This window comes from Populus trichocarpa, chromosome 3, assembly GCF_000002775.5.
Source record: "Populus trichocarpa isolate Nisqually-1 chromosome 3, P.trichocarpa_v4.1, whole genome shotgun sequence".
Lineage (NCBI taxonomy): Eukaryota > Viridiplantae > Streptophyta > Magnoliopsida > Malpighiales > Salicaceae > Populus > Populus trichocarpa.
In genome coordinates, this window is record NC_037287.2 from 2,007,865 (window position 1) to 2,029,932 (window position 22,068).

Sequence of the window (22,068 nt, forward strand, 5' to 3'; positions counted from 1 at the left end):
ACCATTACAATTATCATCATTATCATAAAAGAAACACCAAAATTACTATCTTATCAATATAATATTTTATCATCATTTCACGGTTACAATGTTTTTCTTATTATCACTTATCAAATATTATAAAAACAATTATATGAAAAAATTTCATATGACATTTTTCATTCATAAAATTTTATGTAAAGTGTAGGTACTTTTATCTTAGGACATGAAAAATGTTAACGAACACTAGAACTAAACCAAAACACATTTTAAAATAGTTGTATTTTAAAATCAAAATAATGTCAACCATTAATATTAAATCCAACTTAGCTTAATTGATCAATTTAGTGACTCATCAATCCTAATCGAGTCTGCTTATAAAGCGCTTGAAAAGTTCACTCGGTTAATCCAGAATAAATCATGTGGGTTAACCTACAACCTGAGTAATCGATTAAAACCTAGATGAGACTTGACCAACAAATATTTTGAAAAAATTAATTAAAAAATAATGTAATTTTAATTTTTTTTTAAATCATAAATTTTTTATATATAAAATGATAAACCTGGATGAATCTAAACTTTAAACCAGGTGATGGACCGGGCCATTGATACCGACACAGGCACAAAATGACTAGTCGTTTTCCAATTTCTAGAAAGAGATAGATAACAAGCACGTGGCTCAATAAGTTTTCGAAGCCCAAAATGCTCTCCTTTAAATGAACCGAAATGTCAATATAGTCCAACTGAGAATTAATCAATTTATTTATAAATTCAATATATATATATAAATAAATAAAAAATGCAAAATCAAAGAGAACCGAAACTGTGCGTCGTTTACCGTACCGGAGAAAAAGAGAGAGATCCCCTCCCCTTCCTTGGACAGACTGTAACGTAAAATCTGAGAGAGGCAGAGAGATAGAGATGGCGGCGCGTGGGAAGATGGTGCTGGGTTGCATTTTAGGAGTATTGATTTGTAGCAGCAATCTTTTCACGGTTAGCCAAGGGGTGTGGTTGAATCTGCCTCCTACCGGTACCAAGTGCGTGTCCGAGGAAATCCACAATAACGTCGTAGTTTTGTCTGATTACGTTGTCGTTTCCGATGACCATTCCCATATCCCCACCATCTCTGTTAAGGTAACCCAATTTTTCTTTTTTCTTTTTAATTGATACACTTTGATATGAATCTCTTACGATGAGTCTTAAATTAATTATTTTATTAGAATCAATTTTTCCCCTTGTTTTTGTTCCCTGTGTGCAAGATGTGTTATACTTAGAAATTCGTAGGTATTACTGGAGTAGAACCTCGTATAAAAGTGGTGCCCATCACAATGGCACACTCCTTCGCTCGCCCATTGTAATAAACATGAATTAGTCTCGATGATGTTGATAATAATCATACAGTATATCCTCGATAAGCTAATAACTTTGATTAAATAATATTTTTGTTCGTCCCCACTTAAATTTAAATTTTAAATAATATATTGATGAACTAATATCTCTATTAATTAATAAATTTTCATGACCCCAATGGTATTAATTTATAGAGGTTTAACTGTATATGGATCGTGCTTTCTCGACGTGAGGGAGAGAGGAGTGATGTTAGATATTAAGAAAGTATGATAAAAAAATTTAAGAATACACTTGAGTTGTTGGATTATGATTTTAAAGTAGGATTCACTTGTAGGGCTGTTGTGTTAGTGGGACTATGTGTGTTTTTGAAGTATTTTCTTGTTTTTTTTCTTAACATTTAGCATTACTTGGGAGTTAGTATTTAATAATTCTTGTTTTATAACTTAAACTTGCACTTGTGCTTACATTTTTTTTTAAAAAAGAAAATTTAGGTCCATGAATAATTTTACAGTAGGTGCTGCATTTATGTGACGTATGAGAGTATTAATTAACTCTTGGTATATCTAATAATTTCTCTTTCATGGAGGTCTTAATTGTTCGAACTTGTATGGCTAAATATCCATTATTCCCTTGTTAAGTTTGCTTAAGCATTGTTCTCAATTGTTTGTTTCTTCTTTAGGTGACATCACCATATGGGAACACCCTTCACCAAACAGAGAATGTGACTCATGGTCAGTTTGCATTCACGACTCATGAGGCTGGCAATTACCTGGCATGTTTTTGGGTGGATGGTCATGTTCAAGGAGATGTGAGTGTTAACATTGATTGGAAAACTGGAATTGCTGCTAAGGATTGGGATTCAGTTGCTAGAAAAGAGAAGATAGAGGTAAGAGCATGTTAAAGATAATACCGCTGGTAGTCTAGTGATGAGTTTCTCTGTGAGTCAAAAGCTTCCACAGCTTTATTCGCCTGTGAATTGGATCGCACTTCTTTATCTTGTTTCGATACCATATATCCAAAGTTTTGCAGTGTTGACAAAGTGGAGATTGGGTGCTGGGTTTGATTTGTGCTAGAGTTCTTCTAACTTAGATCATCATGCACATGGTATTAATAAGAGAGAACAGAAAGGTGTTTTTATGATTCTCTACCTTTCCTTGAACTAGCCGGAAAACATAAGACATTGGTGAAGTGCATAGTTGCAGACCCTAGGATGAGAACTTATCTTATATATAATCTTGGAAGTGCTTCTGATGTTAGATTGTAGTTTCATAAACATTGATTATTGATTATGGAATAAGCTTATAGTGCTTTCACCTAGGCAATTAAAAAGTCCCCCACGAAGATACATGCGTAATTCACCCGTGTCCGTGTAGTTTTGTTTCTCATTTTCTTAATATTTGTATGCATGAATATGTTTTAATTTGTCCACCTATAGGGTGTTGAACTTGAGCTGAGGAAACTTGAAGGAGCTGTGGAGGCCATCCATGAGAATCTACTCTATCTCAAAACAAGGTATATTCTTCTCTACTTTGCAATCTATTCTTTTCTTTCTATCTAGCAATTTCTCTTTTATTCAACTAAACAGTTTTTTTTTTTATTGGATAATACTGACAGGGAAGCAGAGATGAGGTCCGTGAGCGAAACAACAAATACCAGAATAGCATTATTTAGTGTCATGTCATTGGGTGTCTGCATTGCTGTTTCAGCACTGCAAGTGTGGCACTTGAAACACTACTTCCAAAAGAAGAAGCTCATTTAGTATTGGTAATCAAGTTTTTGTATCTTTGTGAAAGAAAGTTTGCTACTCTTTCTTTTCCTTGCATGTTGTAGAGGAAAATTTTAATATATGAATATAGCAATGTTTACTGTCTCACAGCTGAATTTTTTTTTTTATGTTTTTTGAACATTTAAGTTGAATGTTTGTTTTAATTTTAGTTTCAAGTGATATAGACTAACACCTCGTGGTTCCTTTCTTGACATTTGCCTTTTACATCTGACTGAGGTTGGATTTTTATGGTCGGTCCTGTGATTAGGAAGAAGAGACTCGCATTTTACTTGATTGGCTGGACAACTAGTTTTTTATGGTTCAAAGCTAAAAGCAACAGTGAGTGGCAAGCTAGAGGTCAAGAAGGCTTTGAGGTTTGTTACTATTCAATGTCTCAAACGACTGAGAAATTGTGGCATCGTTAAAACTAGCTGTTCTTCTTGATTAGTGGTGTCAGAGCCTGTTTATCTGTGTTTTAAAAGTAAATTTTTTTTCTTTAATTTTTTGTTTTTTTGTATTTGTAAATTGTTTTGATGTGATGATGTTAAATATAAATTTTTTTAAAAAATATTATTTTGATGTATTTCCAAATAAAAAACACTTTAAAAAAACAATCGTATTATAATATTAAACATGCTATTAAAGCCTTTAAATTTGTATCATATCTTGAGTAGCTCCCAACAACTCAGCTGTTCTATGCGAGCATGCCTAATGCCTAGTTTTCTAGTTGGGAGACATTCAACAGAGCTCTAATTTAACCATGAAATGCAAAATCTACGTGATTAATTCAAAAAGATTATGAAATACAACAATTTGTCAACATTCAAGTAAAAAATTGGAGAATGTTTGAAACTAACAGTTGAAGAATGATTAAAGTTTCAAGCATGTCCGCAGTTAAAACTGTTGACTAGTGAACCGAAGGATCAATGTGAACCTAATCAGTGTAAATAAGGGAGTGACTCGACGAGGGGTGTTTATTCTATTCGAACAGTATTGTGATTCATGCGTTGAAACCTGCAAATCTCATCAAAGAAATCATCTGCACTGCTATGGCTGCTCCTCATCTGAAGAATCCTTATTGCCATCGACTTTATAACCTTCCCGTACTTCAAGAGCGACTCAAGGGTGCTTATCTTCTGCTCGGCATTCAACGGTGATCTGACCGTTATCACCACCTCCTCCAGACAAGGAATCACAAACCCAGACTGCACCTGCAAAGCCAAAAAAAGGCAGCTCCATTAACATGTGCAGTCTTAAAGCTCCATTACAGCAGTACTGAAGCAAAAGCATAGACTTGTTCATTCATTGTGGATTTTCTAACTCACATTTTTCAAGCTGTTCTTTTGACAGAGAGCAGCGAACATTGCTCCATGGATATCGAATTTTTGAAGCTTGGGATGGCTATTAAAAAAATCAACGAAGTCAATCTCTGGAAAGGGTTGGAGGTTGTCAAAGTCCCCGGTAAATTCAACCTTCATGTACAGATGCTTCACCTCACTTGCCAACTGAAGCATTTTACTTATTGCATTCCAACACCATTGGACTCCCCTAATAGACAGGAACTCCAGGGCCGCGAGTTTTCCAAAATCTACCATATAAACTCTCCCTGAAACAAATTACAAGCAGGAGGTTTTGAAGGTGCAAAATAAGATTAGAGAGCAACAGCATTTCCAAACTTCTTAGATAAGTAGCTGAACTGAAAAATCAAAATATTACCAGCATTATTTGAAATTGAAAGACTCCTCAGGCAAGCAGTCTCACGAACACTGATCCAACTACAGCCTTGAACCTCGAGGAATTCAATTTTAGGTGAAGTCAAGGTTAGTGAATAATTACCCACACCATAAAAGTCCAGCTTGCATTGCTCCAAGCTAGGCAACTCGATCAAAACTGACCTAACCCCTTCACACCCGAGTAGCAACAAGTTTTTCAAATTCGGGCATGCCTGAAGGGCGGCAGTTAATGCAGGATCTTCCAATTTAGCGCCGACAATCTCAAGGCTTTGAAGTTTTGGAAAGGCATCCCACTTGGGAGAGTTCATCATTAGGACACCCCAAAGCTTTAAAGACTCCAAATTCTTTGCAGTGCTAATGCATTCCAGTTTCGACGGGCTCTCAGTACAGTTCTGGTATTCAGCAAGATTGTCCATTCTAAGCTCAAGATGTTTGAGCGATGACCCCACAAGCAGCATCCATGAGGCAAGACCTATGCTCGAGAAGGGGCTGTATACAACAAGCTCTTCTAATTTAACAACTGATGATATCATCTTCCACACAGCGGTATCAGGATGGTCGATGCCAGAGTGGTTGTCAAAAGAGTTCCTGGGGAAGTAGAGGCTTTTGATGTAAGGCAAAGAGTCCTTCCATCGCTTCGATACGCAATTACAGACGGCAACATCCCTTGCATTGTTCATGAATGAGAAGATGTATTGAACAACAGCATCCGGGAGAGATTCCATTCTGTGAGGACTTCAATCAAACATGTGTTAGGCAACCGATTATATTACTCAAAATTAATACAGAGCCATTGAGATTTCAAAAAGAAACAATATTCATTGATGCGTGCACCCACTTCGCATTCGCTATTAAATTTAATAATTAAAGTATTATTATTCACTGATTCCAATATTCTAAAATTTAGAGCGGACAAAGACATTGTTTGATATTAAATAAATAAAGAACATCTCCGTTTCATTTCACTTGAATTCTTGGTCAAAGCCCCCTGTTTCAGAAAAGAAAAACACTAGAATTCAACACAGATTAAACATAAAAATTTCTCATTTAGCCATATTTGCATATGCTCAAATGAAATGAATTTAATTAAAAAAAATAAAAAGAAAATGAAAATGAAAATACACAAAAGGGAGCTCAAGAATTTCAAAACCCAGATAGGAATTAACATTTCAAGACGAATCCGGGTGAAACTTTGAACATTGATTAAAGATTTCAAATAATTATTATAAAAAGAAAAGGAGAAGATTTAGGAGCTTGCTTACTTCGAGTGAGGGAATTTGAAAGAGAGGAAGTTACAGAGAGAGATCTGTGTGAGCAGGGAGAGCCTGACTGAGAGAGAGAGGGGGAGAGAGAGGGAGAGAGAGGAGAGGGCGCTTGTACATGAAAACTTTTTGGCATATGAGGGTTTTTCAAATTTTGAAAACCTGTAGATGGTGGGGTGCTGCTCCCTCCTTCCCCTTTTTTTTTTTTCATTTTCTTTTCTTCACTATTATTTAGTGGTTCTATTAGTTATAATGCTTCAATTATTGAATTAATCTATGAATCATCAGATTATTTGTTACTATTAAATTAATATTTTGATTTTTTTCCAACCGGCTATTCAGCTATTGAGTTTGGTCAGGTTAATTGAGTAATTAAAAATATAATTAAAATAATTAAATTTTATTGAATCAATATATTTTTTATTTCTACTAAAAATTTTATCCGACTTAAAATTTGAATTCTAAATTACTTGGATCAACTTGATAAGTTGGGATTGATTTAATAACTATGCTACTAATATTGGATATTATTTTGAAAGTAACTAAGAAGGTTAATGGGATTTTTATTTTTAGAGGGTGTTTGAGAGTGTGACAGTGAATGTTTTTTAAAGTGTTTTTTTGTTAAAAAATATATCAAAATAAATTATTTTTTAAAAATTATTTTTAACATCAGTATATTAAAATAATAAAAAAACATAAAAAAAATTCTAAGAAAAAAAAATCAAAATATAGGCCTCTTAATCTACTATAATCAAGATCTCATGTCAGATTATATAAAATAAAATGTTAACAAATCTCTTAACCTTATATTTTGGATTAGATAGGAAAAATAGGTTTAAATTTAACAAGCAAAAGCTTGACGATTAGGGTCTGTTTAAGAATATAGTTGCAGTGGTTTTTCAAAGTGTTTTTTTACTAAAAAAACATCAATATATATTAAAAAAATTATTTTTGATATCAGCATATCAAAATATCTAAAAACACAAAAAAATATTAATTTAAAGTTTTAATTTTTTAAAAAAACACTTTTGAAACGCAAAAACAAATAGGACCGTAGTTATATATGCAAAAATAGGATTAAAATAAAACAATTGCCCTTCTTGTTTTCAAAATTTTGAATTTTTCTGACCGTTATAGCTACACACGCCATTGCAGGATCCAAATCCTTTCTGTGTATTATTCATAGATCCTTGCTAATGAGTTTTTGAAATCCAGACACAGATAAAATGCTAAATGACAGAACATAAATTGTAAATTTCTCCGTTGCCAATTTTTCATGGAGACATACCCTCTTTACCGATCAAAAGTTTTAGGAAGCATTTGGGATTTCACAGGCAAACATGTTAAACTTGGCTCAGCTCGAGTAATGGGTTGGAAGCATCAACTTGAATTAATATAAAACAATATTATTTGTTTTAATTATTATTTTTTAAATCAAATTATAGGTTGTGTTATCAAGTAGATTAAGTTATGTCAGGTTAATTCAAGCTAATTTGATATTGTAATAGTGATTGCATTTTAATATATTTTTTACTTGAAAATACGTTGAAATAATATTTTTTTAAAATCATTTTTGATATCAACATATCAAAATAATTTAGAAACACTTAAAAACAAAGGGGGCTTTCCAACCCGATTTACTTTGAAGGCCTTGTTTGTTTGTGTTTCAAAAGTATTTTTTAAAAAAATTAAATTTTATTTTTATTTTTATATTTGATTTAAATTAATATTTTTTTAATGTTTTCAGATTTTTTTGATGTGCTGATGTTAAAAATAATTTTTAAAAAATAAAAAAACTTTATTTTGACGTATTTTCAAGTGAAAAACACTTTAAAAAACAACCGTTATCATACTCTCAAACACCCCTGAAATCTAATCCGATCAAGAGCAATGTCAATGAATCACAAAGTTGATCCATCAAATTAAACCGGATTTAATAACAATATTATTATTATTATTCAGGACACTGGATTTATTGCAGATCTATAATTAAGTTTATTCGAAAAAGGAGAAGAATTTGGTATGTCAAGGGCTTGGACATTGTCGTTCTTTGTCTTTCAAGTTTTGCTCCAAATCTTTCATACCAAGTAATCTAGCATATCCTGTGATTTATTAATAATCGCACGAATATTTTATGTGATTAATGACATTCATCACTTTACCATGAAATTCATACTCATATTATATTAAGATTTGTGACATGAATATTGGTTTTATTGACATCACTTTCATTATATTCTACCCATTTTTTTGTTAAATAAATCATGAATTGCATACATTTTCATACAAAATACCATGAAAAAACATTAAACTAATAAATCCCAGTAGCATTATAATATAAACATCATTTACAATATGATAAAATTACTATATAAAAAATAAACTCTCAATGGTTTTATGATTTTTTTTATTTTAGTATATTTAAAAAAAGATATGTGATCTTTGATAAAGCACCATTTGGGAACTACGAACACGATGCGAACCACGTTCCTAAAAAATTGAATTTTGTTTATTAAAAATTAATTTTTTTACGTGTTTTAGATTGTTTTGATACGCTGATCTAAAAAATAATTTTTAAAAAATAAAAAAAAAACATCATTTTAATGCATTTCGACACGAAAAACACTTTGAAAAACAACCGCAACCACACTTCCAAACAAGCTATTATAAATTAGATAGAATATAATCAATTAAATTGCAACATTACTAATTATAACGTTGGGAGTATTGTAAATACAAAAAAGGCACTGTAATCATGAGACTAGACTCTGGCGATTTTGCTAAGCAAGAACATATATATTCTGAATAAAATTAGAAATCCAGTTTCCCTTTCAGCTCTTCATATTTGGTTTTTCATCTATTTTAAAGATTTTAATGGTATCCCACCAGAAAACTAGTTCTATCACCAGAGAAAATTAAAGCCACTGCACAAAAAGCATAATGCAAGGCATAGCCAATTTGCATTCAATTCAATTGAACAAGGCCTTTCTTATTTACAGTCCACCGGAGCTCCACAGCAAAATCAACAATTTAACCAAAGTTCTTCGGTTCTGTCTTTCTGTTGGTCAGATACCTGATTGGTGCCTTGTCTACGAAAACTCTTCGACCATCATGCGACTGGGGGCCATACTGCCATGCAGGTCCAACAAACCAAGATGTGGCAACTCCACCAAGCAAGCCTCCCAGCTGAATTTTTCGACATCAAATGGAAAATAGTTGGTGGGCAAATAATAAGAAATATAACATCAGAAATAATGCTATACTCACATGTCCCCAGTTATCAATGCCTTTTGTTAATAAACCGATCATCTGCATAAAAGATAAACGTTACGACGGTTTTGAATTAAAATGACTCAACACTGAAATGATAGATGGACCAAGAACAGGTCGTACATCTGAATTCACTTAAACATAAAAGTTTCTATGAAACCAGAGAACTTTATTCAGTATTTTGAGATGTAAAGAACGCGTTTCGAACTATATTGCTATGCAACTCCTCTGGTTTCTCAGGAACTTTGGATCACATACCATATTGAGGAATATCACTTTAGCTATGTTCTGTAGATCTTCTTTGCCACCTCCGATCATTCTTCTGTGTCTTATGACAAACACTGCAAGAGATCCAACCTGAATCGAACATACAGATACAGAATAGCAAGTTGTGAGGCACATAAATAGCTTGAAGGGACTGTAAATGGCGACATGATAGATTCAAGGATCTAAGATTTGAGAGCTACAGGACAGTAATTTCTTTTATTTAAGAAGGCAAGGTCTGCCAGGGCTTCTTTTTTTCCTGTTTCTTTTCTTTTTTATATGCTTTTCCTTTTTCTTCCTTCATTGGGAGGAAGGATGGATAAAACAAGTCAAAATTGATATGAAGATGGTTTTGGATTTGATTTAAAATTCTCTGTAGCTGCAAACTTCCATGATATTCTACAAGCCTAGAACCATCAGTTAATGCTCCCACTTCAGAGTAAAGACCAGTCTTAACAGTGAGAAATATAATAATATCATATTGCAGGCATAAATTTTCAAGATAGAAATGCAGGCACCAAGAAAAAGAAACGAAAATCTCATGTGCAATCATATTTTCTTCTCCATCAAGTAGATCATGTAAAAAATTCAGTAGTTTTTTATAGGACAGAGTTCAGGATGACTTACTAATCCAAAGATGGCTCCTGAGGCACCGACTGCAGGTGCTCTGCAGAACCAGTAACTCATTGCTGAACCTGATTTTCATGAAAGAATTGAACATGGAAACTAGGGAGGAAGCATTTTCATTTATATTGCAGTGAGTTTATGAGCTGTTACTTGCAATTGCAGAGGTGAGGTAAACTGCAATAAATCTTCTTGGGCCACTAAGATTCTCAATGGTAGGACCAACAGAATTCAAAGAATAGCAATTAACCTGGAAAGTAAAGATTTCTTTTCAGATAGATAAAGAAAAATCAGCAACAGCGCATAAGATGCAAAGGCGTAAGATGTAGAATTGACCATGAGGTGCCCAATATTTGCATGCAGAACAGAAGAAGTGGCCAGCCTCCAAAATTGTCCCTTGTCAATAAGACTGTTAACCTGTGTGAATTATAAATTAACTCACAGGTAAAGAGCCCCCATAGAAGAAGTTTCAATGCCAAATTATCACTCTTAATTGTCTAACCTTAGCACCCCAGAACAACAGCTTTCCTCGGGTAGCAATTTGCGCAAAATAAACTCTGCACACATGACATAACTAAAAAAATTAGAGGAGAGGGAGCACAAAAATAAATGCTAAATAGCTGTTGCTTGATCAATAAAGAAAATTAAAATATGTTATTTGTCCATATTGTTATAATACTTGCAAGATATTGATAGCGAGAAGAATATTAGTCCATTGTCTTCCATTAAATGAACTTCTCCCGGATGTCTCCAAGTTTGGCGATCCCTCATTTCTAAAGCCCTTTCTAGCCCCTCCTCCATTGAAGAAGCACAAGCAAGATGAACATGTGGATGCAAAGACATCATTTGAAAATTGAAGAACGTCAATTCCCTGCAACTGGGAGGCTTTTTCATGCCACACATCCTTCAATCTAGGAACATGATAGAGATGAGAGATATTCTGTTCAAAACGAGAAATCAAATGGAATTAATAACTTTTGGAAACGACAAGACCGCTATGTTTTGCATACCAGTTCACAAACAAGCGAGTACCCAAAAATGTTCAACAGTAATATTTTTGTTGCAGCTTAGGAAACCTGTGATTTCACAGCACTTGTATAGCTTCGACCAAGTAAAAGAAAACAAAAGGGAAGACATAGTCTTGAACCATATTCAATTGACCAAAATCAAAAGCGAAAGTTACAATCTCTCAGGCAAGGCAACAATCACCCAGAAAGGCATGGTGATAAATGTTACATGTGTAGTAGTGTAGGATGAGCATGGATCATGTCTTTTTCTACCAAGAAGAATCTGTCTATATCAACATAAAAAAGCTCCCCAATCATTCACAGAACAAGAGTGCTTCAAAAAGTTAACCCCAAATTCACTAAGTACAAGTTGTACAAGAATTTGCCAGGAAGAATAACATTTCACTAGACACCCATCAAAGTCTAAACCACAAACAACAGATGCTAGAATGCATAAAAGAGAGAGAAGGAAGGGGGCATGGTGGGGGTACCTTGAAGGAGGAGTGCACAAGGAAGCCAAAGCGGAGAGAAGCGACGGTTGTAATGAGATTCAAGGGTTGTATCGGGACCCGCCACAACGGCTGCGGAGAAGCTGATAGTGATGACCCCATCATTCCCTATCTCTTTCCCGATTGCCTCCTTCGCTGCTTCTTGCTCTTGGAGAAAACCACATGTTCTGTTCTCTGGCCAGTGGACTAATCTTGGGTTGATCCAACTGGATCACGTTACTTAGGCAGTGTTTGGTTTGCCTTTTAGGATAAAAGATACCAGTTGAAAAAACACCTGAAGGAGGATGTTTAGTAAAAAAATATCTGACTCTAAACAAACAATCTCTAGTTTGCATGTGTGCTCCAGATTGCGGGATTAATTTTTTTTTAATATAAAAAATACTTTCAAATGTAAAAAAAATTATTTAGTGTTTTTATTAAATTAAAAAAATTATTTGTTTTAAAAAATTATAAAAATAAATTTTTTTATTAACATATCTCTAGTTTATTTTTACTAACACAATATTTTTAACTAAAAACAAATTAAAAAAAATCATGAATATGATAAAATCATATTTCAAATCTATTTAAATATTTAAAGAAATAATTTCAATTAAATTTTCTTAAATAATTTATTATTATTATTATTATTACTATTATTTTAGATAAAAAACATAGTAATTGGAAAAAATATTAAAATTCAAAGAAAAATTTATAATAATATTTAAGAACCATGTCAAAGTTGAAGTAAGTAAATCCAGTAAAAAAAAATCTTAAAGTGTCAAAAAAAAAAAATATTAGCAAAAGGCCAAGCCCAACACTTGGCTCATGCGAGTATAGCAAACCAAGCTCATGTGTGCAGCTCTATTTTTATTTATTTTTTTAAAAAATAATATTTAACATCTTATGATTTAATATTAATTACACCATGCCTTCATAATTTAAAAAATTACAAGATAAATATTTTTTTTTAATTTAATGAGATGTTCCTCATATAAATTACAACTAATAACCCATAAAACAACATGATTTATTTTTATTTTATGAACTGGATTTGTCACTCTCTTTCATTCTTGTATCGAATTCATAAAAGATTGAGTAAGATTTCTTGAAATTTGGTGGAAAATTCTTATTGATTTCTATAAAAACCCTAAAAATAAAATTGCATCAACAAATAACAGGTAATTTCTAAAAAACATTGCCTTGACAACTATGAAAACTTTAATAATTAATTTCACAAGTTGATAAGAAAGAAAAGAGGGAAAAGATTAATCAACTATGATACTTTAGATTATATATATGTTAGCATATAACTTAAGGATTTTTTAGTGTTTTTTTTTCTTAGTGGAAAAATATGATAACCTTGTTGAAAGTAAGGGGGTAGCTTTATATATTTGTGCATTTATGCAATTTCTAGCCACTCAATATTTCTAATGTATTTCTCCCTTAGTTTTGAAACCCGGCTTGATCCGGCAGGTCGACCCGGGACCCGACTGACCTGGAGCTGGAACCGGGTCGGGTTGAAGAAAAAATAAGGGAAGGAAAAACCCGGCGTAACCCAGCTGACCCGGTGACTCGACAAGACCCGGTTAAAAACCCGGTTGCGACCCGTTGACTTTTGTTTTTTACTAAAACGACGTCGTTTTGATTTTTTTAAAAAAAATTTGACCTGAGCGATTCAGTGACTCGGTCAAAACCCGAGATCCAGGTCTCGGACCGGGCCGGGTCTGAAAATTATGATTTCTCCACCATATCCTATGAAACATTTAAAAGCATTTAAAATTGAATAAAATCATGTCTTCTTGACATATAAAACTTGAACTTTATTCTCAAGTTTTTAAACATAAAACTTCAATTTTATACATCTCTCGAGCCCCTTAATGAAATTCTATAATCTTTGTGGCTATGAATTCCTTGCAAGCGAGAGCTTTTATAATATACCCTAGAAAAACCCTAAAAGCAAGCATACTGCTTTCCATAGTATAAAGCTCTAACAATCCACAAAAGGAATATTTTGTTTATGATAAAGATTTATGTACTAAGTATTGTTTGGGTTCTAAATCAATGGTGACAATTCTTATGTCCAAAACTTGGTTTGAGGTGATAAGAGATATCTGCAAACATGACGACTATATGAACAATGTATTGTAGAGAGTGATCTTTTCAAGCATTTTTCTATGGTAGATAGGGTTTTTTTTTTTTTAATTAATTTCATGTGCTCACACTAACTTTTAAATACTATTGGTGAGAAAAAAAACTAAAAAACCGATTAAACCCAGAAAAACAAAAAACAATAACTGAAAAAACCGAATCGTGAGAAAAACCGATTAGAATTTTGAAAAAAACCAACCGGTTTGATTTTATAAACCCGAAATCGAAAAAACCGAACCGAAACCGAAAAAAACCCAGAAAAAACCGAGTCAAACCAGAAAAAACTGAGCCAAACAGGTTTGAACCGGTTTTTGTTTTAAAAAACGAACCGAAACCGGTTGGTTTGAACCGGTTTCGGTTCGGTTTGGATTTTTTTAAAAAAAAATTTAGTTTGGTTATATTTTTTTTTATAAAAACCAAACTGAACTGAAAATAATCACCCATACTCGCACTAACTTCAATAATAGTTAAATACTATCAAACACAAAAAGTGAACAAATGGTTAGTTCATGATTATTAAATTTTATTAGGCAAATCATAATCCAGATTAGGTTTTAATTTAAATTAAAAAAAACATTGATTTAGTAAAATTACATTGATGGAAATGTAATCTTGTTGATCTAGTCAAATATAACTAGATTAATACCAAGTAAAAAAATAAATAAAATTTTAATAAATAATAATTTTTCCCAGTTGATCATTGATTTTTAAATTACCTCAATAATTCAATAACTTAAAAATCTATTTTCAAGTTAGATGCAAATGTTTGCAAATAAATAACAAGCATTAGCATATCCCATCTTACAATGAGAAACTCACATCTAATCTTAAAAAATATTTTTAACCAACCAATCAATAGGCTTGAGAGTGAGTTTTTGTAGTGTTTAGACTTTTTTTTTTCAATGATTTTCATATATTAATATTTAAAAAAAATTAAATTTTTTTTTAATATACTTTTAAATAAAAAATACTTTTTTTAAAAATATTATATACTACAACTACATCAAATACGCTATGCTTATCCCTTCTTGCAATGATAACGATAAAAAGACAAACCTCAAAAGAAGTCCTTCAACTATGAACCTCCTCTCGATTGAGTCTCCAAACTATCATTCCATTCATTTGGGTCCCTAAATGTTCTTGAAGGGGTCTGATAGTCGACTGGCTGGCTAATCCAATCCATCCACCAATCCACCCACCCATAAAAAATCCCACCCATCCTCCCTCCTCTCTTTCCTTCGTCTCCGTCGAGAAATGAAACAAAACCCGTCCACCACCACCACCTCCTCCTCCTCCTCCTCCTCCTAAACTAACCAAACCAAACCCTAAAAGAACAAGAACTGTCTATCATCCAAACAAGGAATAAAAAAAAGTAAGAAGAGCAATGCCTCACTTTGTGTTACAAACAGCACAAATCCCTACTCCCACCACCAAAACAACCTTGTCGTTAAAACCCACCTTTCCGATTCCTCAGTTATGTCACCTGCGGAGGAGGGTTCGTAGTAATCGTAATCTTGACTTAAAGTGTTCTTCTTCTTCTTCTTCTTCTTCTTCTTCTTGTCCGATGATTGATGGTGGCGGAGATTCCGTGGCTGCGTTGGAGAGATGCTTTTCAGCCCCGCCTGCCCCCGTCGTGGGAGACTTTGGTCCGGTTATGAAAGGAAAATTCGGTTCCTTAGGTGCTGTTACTTTGGAAAAAGGCAAACTTGATATGTCTCAGAAACAATCCCAGTCTACTCCTGAGGTATATTGTTCTTTCCCTAGCGGAAACTAGCTCTTCTTAAGCACCTTGGACCTTTTGAACTATAGGGGCAAGAATAGCTGTTAGCAAGGATGCCATAGATTGTTGATTTAGTGCTATATATGGTGTAACTCGAGCGAGGGAGGATGGGAGAGTAGGGGAAAAATAAGGGGCAAAATCTTATACTAGAAATTTGAAATCTTGTTGGAAGTTATAGCTATATTCAAAGGCTAAGGCTATTGTTTTGTAGAGAGGAAGTGTTAGTGAATGACAGTACATTATAGAAAAATATTCTAGGAGTATTAGATGGGTTCAAAAACATCTTACAGTGTTGTTATTCTAGTGTCTTTATTTAATTCCATGCCTTTTTTTTTTCTTTCTAAAATACAGAGGACTGTTTTGAATCTTTATAAATGTGATAAATCTTTAAGATCCTCTGTGCTTCTTCCTCTGAAGTTTCACTGGACGTGATTCTGTATAGCACTGAATTTCACCATGCAGATGGTACATTTTCAGTGGTATATTAAGGGAGAGTTCTTTGGAGTTTAGACAATGCGTGAAGGTAAATGAAATGAAAAAAAGAAAAGAAAAGAAGAAGCATTGGCCTGCTAGTAGTGCCTCTAGCTGTTGACTGGGCTGTATTTTGTGGTTTCAAGATTATTTGAGTAACCAATGAACAAAGGGATGGGCTTGGTATTTAGAGTATTTTCTTATGAGGTAACGAGGGTCAAAGGTTGTCTGACTGTTGTTTTAGAAATACGAAACTAGATCAACCAGTTAAGAGAGAAATGTTTGAGTTTCTGGTAATGCTAATTTCAATTGTTATGTTGAATCTCCGATTGCTGAAATTATGAAATTTAAAAGATTTAATGACTAAAAGACATGTTATTCTCAATTACTGAGATGATGCATGATCAGGCTCACAACAGCATTAGATCCTTATTTTATAAAGCTAACGTCAGAACATGTACTGTTAATATGGTCCATGGCACAATCACGCATAATCCCCTTCACTTGGTGGACTTGACAAACCTTAGTACAACAGAACCATCATGCGGCCCTCAGTAAATTTATTTCCACTTGCGTTCCCTACCTGCATGACTGTTTTGCTTTTAGCAGTGAAGTGCCTGTAATGGTTTCTAAATTTATAAGAAATTTTGTTGATTTTCCTTTTAAACTAATAGCACATGCTGAGAAATTCAGATTGAGCATGTTTTATTTGTCATGCCAAGAGCACAATGGCAAAACTTGTACTTGTATATGCTTTTTATTTAATGACTTATTATTTTGGATTTGCAATCTTTGTCCTACAACATGTAGAAAAAAAATTAAGCTTGCTTACTTCTCTGAATTGCATCACTCACCTCTCAGTAATTATCCATGTGCCGGTCAAATTGGGTTTGGATATGCCTTCTAAGAATATTCATCAGCCAAGGTTTGAAGGGTCTATGACAAGGTCCTTACATTTTTTGAAAATTTCAGGTTGCTCTTGGGGGAGGCGGTGGAGACATTGGAAAGCATATCAATCATGGTGGCGGTGATGGAGGTGATGATGATGGTGATGATGATGATTACTTTGATGACTTCGACGATGGTGATGAGGGTGATGAGGGAGGATTATTTAGGAGAAGGATATTTCTTGAAGAGGTTGGAATGCTATCAAAGAGACTACTTATTAACACATCTTTTATGATGATGCAAATATTTTCTGTGCAAATGCTTTGACGTGACCTTAATTTCCATTTTTTTCTATTGGCAGCTTTACGATCGAAAATTTGTTGATGCAGTGTTGAATGAGTGGCACAAAACAATGATGGATTTGCCTGCTGGGTTCCGACAAGCTTATGAAATGGTGTAGTACCCTGTCTTATTATTTTCTTTTGACTGGTTGCTCTGTGGCTAAGTACTTACTGTAGTAATGCTTCCAGGGTTTGGTCAGCTCAGCTCAAATGGTAAAATTCCTAGCAATAAATGCCAGACCAACAACTACTAGGTTTATATCCAGAGCACTTCCGCAAGCAATTTCTAGGGCATTTATTGGCAGGTAACTTGGATATGGTGCTCACCTGACCTTGTTTTCACCATTGCTAACAGTACAGCTTAGTTTATAAATCTTTTTGGTGCTTCAAGTTCTTCCTTTTCATTTGATCAATGGGGAGATGGGGGCAGTAGCACTACACTTTTCAGTCACTTGGCTGGCTGCAAATTCTGGACATCTGATATTAAAAATTTGTTGTAAACAATAAATTTTGCGTTCCTCTATATTTATCTCACCCAATCAGGCTGCTTCATATGTTGATAGTTTGTTTCATAATCTAAGTTTGCAGATTCTGCTGTTCAATTTGCTAGGCACTCGTTTCTGTTCCATCTTAAGATATATTATTCCTTTACCCAATATATTAGAAGTTTGGTACAGAGCCATGTGTTGATTTATTGCAAAGCTTAGGCTTTTTCTTGTAAATGATGTCATACTATACATCCTTCATGAGGCTGCAACTTTGTATTCTATTGGATAGAGAACATTTCTTGAAAACTTAAAGCTCTGCAAAGCTGGTGCAGTCTTGCCATAGTATAGGAGTGTCAAGCATGGGTGGATTAACATTCTATCTTAACTGTTGATGCCAAAAGAAATTTTGCATCAATCTTTTATCTGCTTTTCTTATTTGTCGCACCATTTGATACTTTGTGTGTGTGAATAAAGCATGACTCCCTCAATATATTACCTTCCATATGTATATCAGATTACCCTTTGAACATGTGGTTGGGAAGATAGCCATCATGTTTTCTGATTTTTAAAGATTTGATTTTCTGTTTTACAGGATGATTGCAGACCCTGCCTTTTTATATAGGCTTCTTTTGGAGCAGGCTGCTACAGTTGGTTGCTCTGTTTGGTGGGAGTTGAAAAATCGCAAGGATAGGTATTTGTTTCTTACTCTAGTATTGGAATTCAAAGATCAGCTAATTTTGTCATCTGGTATTGAATTGATAAATATTTTCTTTATTCTGATTACAGGATAAAACAAGAATGGGATCTGGCTCTTATAAATGTCCTAACAGTAACAGCATGCAATGCCCTTGTTGTTTGGTCGCTTGCTCCTTGTCGTTCTTATGGAAACACATTCCAGTTTGATTTGCAAAATACATTGCAGAAGCTTCCAAACAATATCTTTGAAAAGAGTTACCCTCTTAGAGAATTTGACTTGCAGAAGAGAATCCACTCGTTCTTCTATAAGGCTGCAGAGTTATGTATGGTTGGATTAACTGCTGGGGCAATGCAAGGTTCCTTGACAAATCTTTTGGCCCGTAAAAAGGATAGGTAAACAATGCCTCAAAACTTTAGCCTTACCTTTTTAATGTAAAGAATAGAAAAAGAACCAACTCTTTGCGGCTAAACTGACTCTTATCTGTAAATCAGTTTAATTATGACGACTCTGGGCTTTCTTTTTGCTTGTTTGGCAGGTTATCTGTGACAATCCCACCCGTGAGTACCTATGCTCTTGGTTATGGTGCTTTCCTTGGACTTTATGCAAACCTGAGATACCAGCTATTATGTGGAATTGATAGAGCAGTGGTCAATCATTTTGATGTCATTGGAGTGGCATTGGTTTTCAGCACAGCTTTGAGGTTTGCTTCTTCCTGCTTAAAAAAGCCATGAATTTTTCATACCTTTCTACATGATTCTTGAGATTTATTGTGATATATTTTCTATGCTTTTGAAATAGTATTGATAGCACATGTCTCAATAAAACATGTGAAATCGTTCAGTTGCTGATATTTTCTTTTGTTTTGCATCTGCCACAGGATTTTAAATGCCCAAGTAGGAGAGACATCAAGGCTAGCTTGGCTAGGGTTAGAGCCAGATCCTTTGGTTCAGTCAGATGACCTTTTGAAGGCTTACAACAGGTCGTCTTCAGGGGATGCTACCGAGTCATCTTCTAAATGGTTTATCTCTAAGAAAGCTCTAGTTTCCGGGCTCGGGCTCCTTGGCATAAAGCAAGGCAATGCTGATTCCATTATCGGGGAATCACCAGCGCCAAAGGTCCGTAGAAAGAGGGTTGTGCGGAAGAAGGTGTCTGCAAGTGAAGCCTAACGTAGATTGATTGAATTACTGTTGCCTTCCAATTTTGCTCCCTTCAGGCAATAGAAACTCGGGCATGGTTTTGGCCGTAAAAAATAAGCCAATAGAAGTTTCACCATGATTCCCATATGCCACTGCAGAGAGACAGAGAGGTGTTTCCAAATGACACCAGCATAAGAACCTTTGCGAGGATTAATTTTTAGGGGGAGAGGATGTGTTATAGATTCCTGTACTCATTGTTTTGTTTTTGATGGCGCAGCTTACACTTGTAACACAGCATTTCCAAGCTGTGGAGGTCTGCACTGGTGATTTCAATAAATTGGAAGTTTGATTCTGGGCCTTTTCTTTTAGCAGTCTTCAAATGCAATCACTAAAATATAGTTTGAGTTTGATCATTGCTGTTCTTGCATTCAGTTATTTAGAGTATGTTTGGAAATACGGGTAAATTCGTGTTTTAAAAAATTTAATTTTTTTATATGTTTTGAATCGTTTAGATACGCTGATTTTAAAAATAAAAAAAAGTATTATTTTGATATATTTTAATATAAAAAATATTAAATAACAACCGTAATTATAATTCCGAATGGTTTTTTAGTATACTGGAAAACTAATAGGCATGTGTTGAATTTTCCAACAAATGTATCCTAATGATTAAATTGAATTAAATCTAATATTATTTTGAATTTAGATTAGATTTTTAACTGAATTAAATTAAATACTATTTCATTCCAGTTTTAAATTAAATTAGATTTTCTATCGAGATTTAAACTTTATATAAACCTATAAATAAAAAAAAAAATATGTATGGCATTTTTTTTAAATACAGGTGGTTAGTTTATTAATAATAATAATATCTCCATCAAAACAGGAGGCTAGCCTGCCTGTCAACATCTAAAAGATAAGCCTCTGTACGAAACCACCACACACCATCCACTTCCACAAACCTAGACTCTTCCCATTCCCATCTCCGTCGCCCATCCACAACACTGCAGGCGGCGCGTGAGAATCCTCAAGATGAATCCAATACTCTCTACCCTTCAGTACTGGCTAGTGAACCACCCAAAAATCCTGCACTTTTCCTGGACCCCAGGCCAAACCTTTGGCTCCTCCTACCAGTTCCTCGCCCTCACAGTTGCCGCCTACCTCTTCCTCACATTCCTTCTCTCCCGAATCCCTCTCCCTTCTTCCCTCCGAAGACCTCACATCCTCAAACCAATCACAGCCCTCCACAGCTTCGTCCTGTTCCTTCTCTCCTTCATCATGGCCCTTGGCTGCACCCTCTCCATCATCTCCCCCACCGCCCGCCCTCACTTCCACCACATCATTTGCTTCCCTCCCCACACCCCTCAATCTGGGCCTCTCTTTTTCTGGGCCTACGTATTCTACCTCTCCAAGATTCTTGAATTTGTCGACACCCTTTTGATCATCTTGAGCAATTCGATCCAACGCCTGACATTCCTCCACGTCTACCACCACGCAACGGTGGTGGTCATGTGCTACTTGTGGCTCATGACTTCACAGTCATTGTTTCCAGTGGCCTTAATCACCAATTCTTTGGTACATATGGTAATGTACTACTACTACCTGTGGAGTGCAATGGGTGTGAGGCCAAAGTGGAAAAGACTGGTCACTGATTGCCAGATTGTGCAGTTTGTTTTTAGCTTTGCCATATCGGGCTTGATGCTGTACTACCATTTTACAGGATCAGGTTGCTCAGGAATCTGGGGTTGGTGCTTCAATGCTGTTTTCAATGCTTCACTCTTGGCTCTTTTTCTTGATTTTCATGGTAAGAGCTATGCCAACAAAAAGGCAGCTGCTCATAAAGATAAAGGGCTATGATTTACTTATTAATCATACATGATTGCCTTTGCTTTTTCTTTTAATTTGAATTCTTTGCCATTCCATCTCATTGTGAGCTTCCCTTTTGTTAATGTCTTTTGGTTATACGAGGATGATGCTGATGAGTATTGATTTTTGTTCCTTTTCACATTGCAATTGCAATGGTTGAGTATGATTTATTAGGCTATTGTCTATGCGGTTCAAACTTGGCTTGAAAAAGCATAAAAAAATATGTTTTTTTACAAGATAAACGCAGTTTGAAATGCTGCATTACTTCTATGATTATCAAGTTGAGAATTAGGAGGTTGAATGTGAGAAATCCTACTATGTTTAAGTTATAACTAACATTACAGGATAGAAACATTGGGGAGGGAATTAGAAAAAATAATTCTTTGAGAAAGAGATATATTTCTGTCATTTTTCATAGATTCGGATGAGATATTTCTGGGTTAACTGCTAGCAATTCTTAAGAAAATAGATGGTGAAAGAAACCAAGCAAGCCAAACCAAGAGCACCA

At 34.5% G+C, this 22,068-nt stretch overlaps 5 protein-coding genes across 7 annotated transcripts; 3 read left to right on the plus strand and 2 right to left on the minus strand.

Moving 5' to 3' along the window:
- Window positions 1-773: 773 nt before the first annotated feature.
- LOC7461538 (transmembrane emp24 domain-containing protein p24delta3) lies at window positions 774-3,677 on the plus strand. 2 transcript variants are annotated; one of them, XM_006385155.3, is made up of 5 exons: window positions 774-1,113; window positions 2,009-2,215; window positions 2,765-2,841; window positions 2,944-3,093; window positions 3,363-3,677. In XM_006385155.3, exons 1-4 carry the CDS (start codon window positions 901-903, stop codon window positions 3,086-3,088), a joined length of 642 nt encoding a protein of 213 aa, XP_006385217.1. In that variant the 5' UTR covers window positions 774-900; the 3' UTR covers window positions 3,089-3,093; window positions 3,363-3,677. The 2 variants fall into 2 exon arrangements, with proteins under 2 accessions (XP_006385217.1, XP_002303155.1); XM_002303119.4 differs by lacking the exon at window positions 3,363-3,677 and having other exon boundaries at window positions 2,944-3,202.
- Window positions 3,678-3,860: 183 nt separating this feature from the next.
- LOC7461539 (F-box protein At1g10780) lies at window positions 3,861-6,300 on the minus strand. 2 transcript variants are annotated; one of them, XM_002304033.4, is made up of 4 exons: window positions 6,090-6,300; window positions 4,811-5,562; window positions 4,420-4,700; window positions 3,861-4,305 (listed from the first exon to the last, which is right to left on the minus strand). In XM_002304033.4, exons 2-4 carry the CDS (start codon window positions 5,550-5,552, stop codon window positions 4,069-4,071), a joined length of 1,260 nt encoding a protein of 419 aa, XP_002304069.4. In that variant the 5' UTR covers window positions 5,553-5,562; window positions 6,090-6,300; the 3' UTR covers window positions 3,861-4,068. The 2 variants fall into 2 exon arrangements, with proteins under 2 accessions (XP_002304069.4, XP_024454121.2); XM_024598353.2 differs by having other exon boundaries at window positions 4,811-5,815.
- A 2,472-nt stretch (window positions 6,301-8,772) lies between these two features.
- On the minus strand, window positions 8,773-12,087 carry LOC7480772 (RHOMBOID-like protein 10, chloroplastic). The gene is made up of 9 exons (XM_002304034.4): window positions 11,746-12,087; window positions 10,931-11,187; window positions 10,750-10,804; window positions 10,584-10,664; window positions 10,401-10,497; window positions 10,251-10,318; window positions 9,618-9,716; window positions 9,357-9,398; window positions 8,773-9,275 (listed from the first exon to the last, which is right to left on the minus strand). The coding sequence occupies exons 1-9, from the start codon at window positions 11,866-11,868 to the stop codon at window positions 9,120-9,122; spliced, it is 978 nt and encodes a 325-aa protein (XP_002304070.2). The 5' UTR covers window positions 11,869-12,087; the 3' UTR covers window positions 8,773-9,119.
- A 2,967-nt stretch (window positions 12,088-15,054) lies between these two features.
- On the plus strand, window positions 15,055-20,046 carry LOC7480773 (protein RETICULATA-RELATED 1, chloroplastic). Its single transcript, XM_002303120.4, has 8 exons — window positions 15,055-15,637; window positions 17,117-17,281; window positions 17,394-17,486; window positions 17,563-17,678; window positions 18,454-18,552; window positions 18,648-18,950; window positions 19,094-19,258; window positions 19,436-20,046. The coding sequence occupies exons 1-8, from the start codon at window positions 15,278-15,280 to the stop codon at window positions 19,722-19,724; spliced, it is 1,590 nt and encodes a 529-aa protein (XP_002303156.4). The 5' UTR covers window positions 15,055-15,277; the 3' UTR covers window positions 19,725-20,046.
- Window positions 20,047-20,581: 535 nt separating this feature from the next.
- LOC7461540 (elongation of fatty acids protein 3-like) lies at window positions 20,582-21,699 on the plus strand. The gene has a single exon (XM_002303121.4). The coding sequence runs from the start codon at window positions 20,727-20,729 to the stop codon at window positions 21,549-21,551; it is 825 nt and encodes a 274-aa protein (XP_002303157.2). The 5' UTR covers window positions 20,582-20,726; the 3' UTR covers window positions 21,552-21,699.
- Window positions 21,700-22,068: the final 369 nt, after the last annotated feature.